The sequence below is a fragment of the Amblyomma mixtum genome, chromosome 2, assembly GCF_055824585.1.
Source record: "Amblyomma mixtum isolate Tamu chromosome 2, ASM5582458v1, whole genome shotgun sequence".
In the NCBI taxonomy this organism is placed as follows: domain Eukaryota; kingdom Metazoa; phylum Arthropoda; class Arachnida; order Ixodida; family Ixodidae; genus Amblyomma; species Amblyomma mixtum.
Genome location: NC_143013.1, coordinates 53,527 through 62,575, shown reverse-complemented (window position 1 = coordinate 62,575; position 9,049 = coordinate 53,527). Strand labels below are relative to the sequence as shown.

Genomic DNA, 9,049 nt, shown 5'->3' with positions numbered 1-9,049 from the left:
GTCCAGCGCGAGGAGGGAGCCCAGGCAGGATGCTGCTAGGTGTTGTCTTCATGGACGGCCGCTGCCACCGGTGCTGCGCGAGACCAGTGCTGCTTCTACAGCAGCATTCCTATTGGCTGGAGGAAACTGACTTCACAAGACGGGAACATTTCCACTGGACAGAAGTGACGTCCCCAGCCAGAAGTTACGTCACTTTCAGTAAACACGCCACCAGCTTTTAATGCTATCGCATTGCTAACCATGTAACTTGGTTAATAATAATAGGTAAATGTAATAGGTAAATAGGTCCACGGGCATTTTTTTTTTTTCACCCTGGCTCCAGCAAGACCGCTTCCGGCGGTGACGCAGCCCTCGTCGACTTGATATAGTCGGACTGACACCGTCAGAAAGATCACATTACACGAAAAACCGTTACATTGAGATTACCCGCTATGGACTTAATTTAGCTTACCGTCACAGCACCAGCTGGAGCACTCCTTGTATCATATCAGATCGTAAATCGTGGCCTGCAAATCATCTGGGTGCTATGCATTGCCACGTGCTTTTCCCATGCCATCTGCGTGCACTGACCCCTTTCCACCTTCGGGTATAAATAACTCCGATCAATAGATCAGGGCGTTCACTGTTTCTTGACAACCTGGCTGTTCACTTTTGTCGTTCCACTCAAGGACGATACATGGCGCCAGAAGTGGGATGCAATGGAGCAAGTAAGGCAGTCGGAACCCCTGCGTTTGACAACGGACGGAGGACGGAATTGGAAGCTATTTCGTCGGAAGTACGAATTTTTTCTTCGAGCCATGGCATGCGATGACAAACCAAGATCAGAGGCGTCAAAGACGGTCCTGCTGCTCAGCGTTGCGGGTGAGGAAGGCTTGGACGTTTTCAACAACTTCGTGTTCACACGAGAAGAAAGCGAGGAAGACTGCGCTACCGTGATTTCAAAGTTAGAAGTGTGAAGTTGCTGCCCGACATGACAGCCAGTTCGGTGATCGAGAGATTCATCATCAGCCTGACTACGCCTACTGCAGGGCAAAGGCCTCTCCAATTAACCCTGCCCTTCGCCAGTTGCGGCCACCGTATCCCCGGCACCTTCTTGATCTTATCCGCCCACCTAACTTTCTGCCGCCCCCTGCTATGCTTGCCTTCTCTTGGTATCCACTCAGTTACCCTTAGGGTTGGTTAGTTGGTTGCGACTGAGAGAAGGATGAAAAGGAAAGTGCACGGGCCTGCCAACTGGCTCAAGCCGAGCCACCACCGCTGCCACGTGCAGATAGAAGAGAGTTGAAAGATAAGAGGACAGAGCAAAGACGCGCGTCGCAACAACCGCGTCCGCCGGAACGGACGCTGGCTGAAAAATACAGATACACGGCCGCAGCCTGAAGGCTGCAAACCGAATGCCACAGATATATTAGCTACCAGCGGTTATCTTCCCTTCGCATTACATGCCTTGCCCAAGCCCACTTCTTCCTCTTGATTTCATATAGGATGTCATTAACCCGCGTTTGTTCCCTCATCCACTCCGCCCGCTTCCGATCTCTTAACGTTACACCAATCATTTTCCTTTATTAGCTCGCTGCGTTGTCCTTAGCTTAAGCTGAACCCTCTTTGTTAGCGTCCCCGTTTCTGCCCCATAGGTGAATACCGGTAAGATACAGCGGTTGTAAACTTTTGTCTTGGGGGATATGGGTAAACTGCCATCCATGATCTGAGAGAACCTGCCATATGCTCTCCGCCCCATTCTTATTTTTCTAATTATTTCCCTCTCATGATCCAGAGCAGCTGTCACTACCTGCCCTACATAGGCATAATCCCTTACTACTTCTAGCACCACGCCACCCATTGCGAACTGCTGCTCTCTTGCTAGACTGTTGAACATTACTTTCGTTTTCTGCATGTTAATTTTTCCCACAGTTCAGCATTGACGAGGTTTTTCTTTTTGCACGGCTTTATGATTGCAAGCATGTTAAATTTAGCCAGGAATATTCCCAACCTAACGGGCTTGCAGAAAAGGGTGTGCAAATCGTGAAACAGATTCTGATGAAATCGAAAGCGGCAAATGAGTGTTTCTGGATGGACATGTTGAATTACAGGGCCAGTCCCACCGAAGATGGCCGGTCTCCAGGCGAGCTGCTGCAAGGGAGGCGGCTGCGCACACCAGTGCCGGACTTCAATCCCATGCCGGTGATACAGGTGAAGACACGCAGCCGGATAAGTCGCAAGGAGTGCGCTGTACCTCGCCTCAGCAACGACTTGGTGCGTTTGAATGGAAAGTCCTGGGCACGGAAAGAAAACGTGATTGGACCGGTCCGGCCACGAGCCTTTTATGTGCGCACAGAAAACGGTGCTGCTCTTCGGCGCAACCGGCGGCACCTTTTGGCAACGAGGGAACGGTGTAATATCAGTTCATCACAAGGGCTGGAGACAACAGTCACTGCGCCTTATTAAAGATCAGGTAGCATGGTCGTGCCGTAGAGGGGTTGAGGAAGGTCGGAGACGAGGTTTGAGGGAAAGACAAAAAGAAGAACTTTATACAAGGGAAATTTACATATATACAAACAGCAACTGGGAGAACTCTCAGAAAGTCTCGCAAACAAGGAGCAAAGCTACATGTCGATGAGCTCAGATGGTCAGGAGCTACTCGGCCGTCCAAGGCGCCGAGTTTTATATCCTTTCATTTCCCTGGGCTCCCTAGATGGGGGCCGGGTCTGTCGGGAAAGGAGGGTCCTGAAAGTTCACTGTGGCACCCACACACACACGCTCTCAATAGGGAACACGTCCCCGTCACGTGTTGGGAGAGAAGGATGCCCTCTGCGTCGCGCAGATTCTGGAAGGCTCTCGAACAGCATTCCTGCGCCTTTCATGTGGTCGCACGTGCTCGGGGTAGGGGAAACGGTCGTTGACCACTTCTCCCTGGAAGACGGTTGCTGCTGTCAACTTGATGACTGGACCCGGCTGGCACCCGGGCCCCTTGGAATGTCTAGTACTGCCGAACATGGCAGCTAACTTCTTTCTGTACTGCAGAGCTGGCTGGCCAGATGCGGGGTGGATGACGGACGCCGCTTCCGTGGCTAATTCAGGCGTTTACCCCGCATGCCTTTCGCGACTCATCGGCATTCCGCTGCTACCACGCCGATTTTTTTCTCACGAAGGAGGCGAAACGTAACAGACTGCCCCGCCGGGAGAAGGAGATCCCGATGGACAGGGGACTGCATCCGCTGTCCGGAGGGATGTCGCTCGAGGCTGCTTTTAACTGGAGTCGGTCATCTCTCGTTGCTTCTTGAGCCCAGCGCACCTCGAAGGCTTCCTTCGCACGTTCAGGTTCACAAAAGGCACTGCAACGTGACTTCAAAATGACCGGTTCCCTACTAGCGTTAGAACTACGCCGAAAACCCAACCGGTCAGTCAGCAAGCACGACACAATCCACACTAAGCAATGCCAGGCTCTTTCTCTCTTATTCAGTCATTTAATCCCTGGGAGTAGTCCAGCAGCACTCAGAAAGCGTCCACAAATCCGAACATTACACTGCAAAACCCGTCTCACTTTGAAACAAAAAAGCAAAAACGATATGTTCAAAAGCCTATATCAGGAAAAAAAACACCAGTAAGCAGCAACTTTGATGCTTATTCTTGCGTTAGAGACCTCGAATTAAGCCATCGGCATTACCTTGGAGACTCCCCTTTTTGTAACGCAGTTCGATTCGTAATGATGACAACATTTACGAACACGCTTGTTTTCCTTTCATTCTACATGGCAGCATACTACCCTAACCTTGCATAACTCTGCAAAGATTCCCTCAACATCGCAGCCAAAGGCACATTAATTCCCTTAATGCCATAAAAACAAAGCGACTCCAGGCGCTTATGCTATTGACCCACAATGGCCCATCTTACTAGCACTTCCGCGTGTCAGCGGACGCTACCACAAGTGCATGGTGCAAAACCCATTGCATCAAAGAAACACTATACCGCTGCTGCGAAAACTAACAAAGAGCATTTCAAAACTATATATGCTCGAAACTTTTTCCTTCTGCAGGAAAAAATGAAAAAGCAAACAGCATCGACTCATTCTTAGACTATGCTGCTAACTACCCACTTCGCGACTCGAAGGGGTTGCCCATTCTTCAGCCGCGCCCTGCGCGGTCGCAGACTGACAGTGGCTTTAGCTGCCGACAACCGACAAAAATCGAGGGGCCTAACTGCGCGTTGACACCTGAGAGCTCCACACTCCCTGCAACAACGATTAGTTCCGCACCCCGCCCGCGCGTCTCCCACGTCCGAGCAGCGAGGGGGTGACGGTCGTGTATAAAAGAAATGCCTGCGTGTTCTGTCTCGATTCCGGAAACTCCCTCGTTTCTTTTTTTCACTGGAGCGCGTTCTGCTGCGTTCCCTCGTGAGGTAGCAATGCGTGCTTCTCTCTGGCCCGCTGCAAGTTTTACTCGTTCCGCAACAACTTCTGCAGTGTCTCCACAATCGGGCAGGTGGCTTTCGTTTTGTATTAACTCGCCTAGGCAACCTGGCCTTCGTACGGTGCCTATCGCATCTAGAGTGTCGCGGTGGCAGTTTCCGACGATTACGTTTTTGACCGGCCTTAACCCTTACAATGTTTTGGGCCCGTGCTTCGTCCTTTTTCTGCGGTCTACCCCTTGGCTTGGCTCTCCTTGAGCGCGGCCGCTTTCCAGAAACTGCCCTGACTGTTTTCTCCTGCGCGCCTCCCTTTCCTGCAGTGACCTCACCCTTCGCCTCTGCTCTTCGACGCAGCACCGAGCCGCATTTCTCTCTTGAATTCCAACTATCGGCTCGTGCTTTCGGTGAGGGACTGCGCATCGCAGCATCCAACTGTTCTGACGGCACCTTACTTTCGTCTGAGCATAACTTGCTCTCCTGAGGCTTACTAATCGACCCTGCGACCCTAACTCCCTGGCCTGCAACTTGATCTAAACCACACTCGATGGCTAACGTTGCGATCTGCCCTTGGGTTTCAGCGGTGCACTCGGGTGATTCGCAGTCGCTCTCCTTACAGCAAAGCGCTGTGTCCGATACTTGGCTACTACTGTTCGCCAGCCGCATCGAAGGAGGGTCTCCCTTGATTCCCTGACTGCTCTGGCCCGCAAGCTCACTAGTCTCTTCCTGAGCAGAATCATCAACCTCACTTGTCAAAGCAGCTTTTGCCCCAGGGCTAGAGACGGTCGCTTCTCCCGTATTAGCGTTGTCTGTGCTCGCTAACGAAGCAGATTGCTCGGCTTTGTCGTTGACGGGATTGCTGCGACTCACAGCTTGCTCTTGAATCCTATTAAACACGGGCTTCACTAAATTCCCGTGAGGACCTTCCTCACGTGACCCAAGGACTACATTTCCCTGATCACTGAGACCTTCGGCGTTTTTCTCCAGGGTACTAACCCCTTTACCGCAGAAATCCGCCTCCATCCCGGAAAGTGCATGCGCTTCTGAGCTCGCAACTACCGCATTGCACCTTTCCTTGTTCCTAGCACTGGTGCCCAAACTCTCCCTTGAGCCCTTGTGGCTTGCGGATTTGCACCTTTCGCTAGTTTTTCGACCGAGATCCTCGGTCCACGCTGCTGAAGTGGCCTGCCTTTCCTGGACCAAACCTGTCCTATACCGCCACTTATGAGCAGCAGCCGTGTCCTCCGGCGACTGAGCTGAGCTCGCAACTCGGTCCCTGACACTCTCGCGAGGTAGCTGACCATTGCCAATTTGGCTCGTGAATTCGACCTCTGCGGATAGTCTAAAGTGCCGGAAAAGCTCACTCTTAGCTATCGCATAGTTGTGGGCATCCTCGTCCGACAACCGCGCTAATACGTTGCTGGCTTCACACGGAAGGACTCCCATCAACACAATTGGCCAATCACCCTGATCCAGCTGTTCCTCCTTGCAAATTTTCTCAAAATTTTCCAGAAAAGTACTGAAATTTTCCCCTTTTCTGAACATACTTAACCGAGATCGCGTTCTTATACTTCTGATCGCGTTAAGTTTATGCTTGATTTCCCGCTGTCGCTCCTGCTCCTCTTTCTCTAGTTTTTCCCTACGTTCAAATTCCTCTTTCTCTTGTTTTGCCAATTCACACTTTGCCATTTCCCTTTCCTCAATGGTCTCAAGGCATTCCGCGAGCTCGTCATCTTCAGCCTCCAACGCAAGAATAGCCTTAAGCAGTTCTGGTTTTCTGAGTTTGTCTGAGACATCCAGACCCAACTCTCTTGCAAGTTCCAGTAACTTCGGTTTGCGTAACGATTTCAAATCCATGGCCGCTCCGAGTGCTGCTTTCTCTACTGCCCCTATTGTCTTGCCGCACTAACCCGGCAGCAACGACAATCCCAATTACCAGCTCTGTTTCTGACACTTAACAAAAGCCTGGCAAAACTTAGTAGAGGAAAGTCCCGCACTCACCAAACTTCGCAGCCAAGAATCCAGCGCCGTCGTTCCGCTGCAGGCAACCAGTCATCACACAGGGCTGTTGCACTGCTCCCGACTCGCCGAACTGCTGCTTAGCAAACCGTTGACCACGTCCTCCGCTGACGTCCGTTGACTCGATTCCACCGCTGGCAACCAGTTATTAAGGCTCTCGTAGCAAGGTCGGGTCGAAGAGGGGATGAGGGAGGACGGAGGCGAGGTTACGGTAAAGACAACAAGAAGAACTTTATACAAGGGAAATTTACATATATACAAACAGCAACTGGGAGAACTCTCAGAAAGTCTCGCAAACAAGGAGCAAAGCTACATGTCGATGAGCTCAGATGGTCAGGAGCTACTCGGCCGTCCAAGGCGCCGAGTTTTATATCCTTTCATTTCCCTGGGCTCCCTAGATGGGGGCCGGGTCTGTCGGGAAAGGAGGGTCCTGAAAGTTCACTGTGGCACCCACACACACACGCTCTCAATAGGGAACACGTCCCCGTCACGTGTTGGGAGAGAAGGATGCCCTCTGCGTCGCGCAGATTCTGGAAGGCTCTCGAACAGCATTCCTGCGCCTTTCATGTGGTCGCACGTGCTCGGGGTAGGGGAAACGGTCGTTGACCACTTCTCCCTGGAAGACGGTTGCTGCTGTCAACTTGATGACTGGACCCGGCTGGCACCCGGGCCCCTTGGAATGTCTAGTACTGCCGAACATGGCAGCTAACTTCTTTCTGTACTGCAGAGCTGGCTGGCCAGATGCGGGGTGGATGACGGACGCCGCTTCCGTGGCTAATTCAGGCGTTTACCCCGCATGCCTTTCGCGACTCATCGGCATTCCGCTGCTACCACGCCGATTTTTTTCTCACGAAGGAGGCGAAACGTAACAGCCTACACCGACAACACCGACGCTCTCGTTGCAGCATAAAGAGGCATTGGCAACGGGCAATCCGGCTTAAATAACTCAGCGGCCATCGGTCCAACCACCGCGAAGGACGACACAACAAATGCGGCCACCGGAGCGTCTGCGTTACTACCAGCGATTCCGGCAGACAAGCCAACGATGTCGAGTTTGGTGCTGAACAGTTGAGCCGGAGGATGTATCATACCAGATCGTGGTCTGCAAGTTATCTGTGTACTGATGTGCTCGGGGATCGGGACCAGGGTCTTCACCGCATTAGGGCGAAGCAAGCAGACTACGGAGAGAAGCCTTCGGGAGGAATAGCAAGCTTGAAGGTTTATTTTACATCATGTACAGTAGCAAGGAGACCAAAGTCAGAAAATGGGGGAGGATCCCTGGCACCCCACAGATTGCTACTTAAATGCAGTTCACATTCCCCAGGCACCCGGCTAGGGAATCTGATGTCTGGTTGAGCGTCCAATGGGCCGCCAGCGTCTTCCTAGGCTCCGCCCTCCTCACGTGGCCGCGCACACCGCACAGACACACACACACACAGGCAAGGAGGAACTTGGCGTCTCTCAGTCGCGAACTGTTGGTTTTCCGCGGGCCGACCAGGCCCAAAGGTCGTTGCTGCTGTGTGATGACCTTGATTGATGGGGACGCGAGCGCTGACCGCTCACCGGTGACCTCTTCAGTTCGGTGGGAGGGACAAATCAGCCGTGTCGCCTCTCCGCTTTGTCGGCTCCTCACGGCGCACGCGGGCACTGAGTTGGCGGCGCCGTCGCCCCGCCGTCGTCTCCACTGGGACTCGTCCGTCGGTCCACGGCAGTCCGGGAGAAGCGCCGCACTCAGCCTCCCCGGCGAAGGGGATTAGACGCCTTTGTGTACGCCGACGCCGTTGCCAGTAGCTGCCCCACGCAGTGTCTCTTTTGTCTTCCCCGAGCAGCAGCGCTTCGGCCAAAGTGGCCTGATGGCGCCCGATTGGCTCGCCTGTTTCCGCTGCCAGTCCCCAGGAGCGCAGTCCGGCACAAGAGCCGCATTCAGCATCGCCGGCGAAGGGGATTAGAGCCTTTGTCCACGCCAACACCGTCGCCAGAAGCCGCCCCCAGGCAGTGTCTCTTTCGTCTCCTCCGAACAGCAGCGCTTTCGGCCGTTTACCTGACGGCGCCTGACTGGCTCGCCATTCTCCGCTGGCTGGGCCTCCGATCATTACAGTACTGTGCAGTGCCACGTGTTTTCCTCGCCCTCTGCGTGCACTAACCGCCTTCCACCTTCGGGTATAAATAACACCGAACAATAAATGAGGGGGTTCACTGTTTTTTGGCAACCTGGCTGTTCATTCTTGTCCCACTCAAGGACGATACACTCCTCACGAGTACGTGGCTGCTTCGTATTTGCGGTTCAGAGCAGAGGTTGCGCGGTGGGTGGCGTGAAGCTCCTTCGCCATGGCAGATGCGAGACAAATTGTCTCAGCAGCAGTAAGGAGCCGAGATTCGGTGTGCTCGTGGGCGTCGTCCACGTAGGCGAGATAACCGCTGGTCCTTAAAGGGCAACTACAGAGGTTTTAGAAATCGACGAGATTAAGAGGGTCGAATGTGCGAAACTTGCAGGTAAAGCATGCGAAGTCCTTTTGGGGGTAGCATTTGAAGTGGTTTCGTCATCGACGATTCAAACAGCGACAGCCTTAAAGCTTCTCCGCAGCGCACAACGCCAAATGGGGGAGGGGAAAGGGGGGGGGGGGCATGA

The 9,049-nt window shown here is 53.1% G+C and overlaps 1 protein-coding gene across 1 annotated transcript; it reads left to right on the top strand.

Moving 5' to 3' along the window:
• Nucleotides 1–681: 681 nt before the first annotated feature.
• On the top strand, nt 682–7,885 carry LOC149358190 (uncharacterized). The gene is made up of 3 exons (XM_089567525.1): nt 682–950; nt 2,062–2,427; nt 7,371–7,885. Exons 1-3 carry the CDS (start codon nt 699–701, stop codon nt 7,482–7,484), a joined length of 732 nt encoding a protein of 243 aa, XP_089423651.1. The 5' UTR covers nt 682–698; the 3' UTR covers nt 7,485–7,885.
• Nucleotides 7,886–9,049: the final 1,164 nt, after the last annotated feature.

Coding starts and splice junctions, on each gene's coding strand:
- LOC149358190 (XM_089567525.1), top strand. CDS start 699: ATGGAGCAAGTAAGGCAGTCGGAACCCCTGCGTTTGACAACGGACGGA. Junction 951..2,061: donor CCGTGATTTCAAAGTTAGAA/GTGTGAAGTTGC, acceptor GCGGCAAATGAG/TGTTTCTGGATGGACATGTT. Junction 2,428..7,370: donor CACAAGGGCTGGAGACAACA/GTCACTGCGCCT, acceptor TAAATAACTCAG/CGGCCATCGGTCCAACCACC.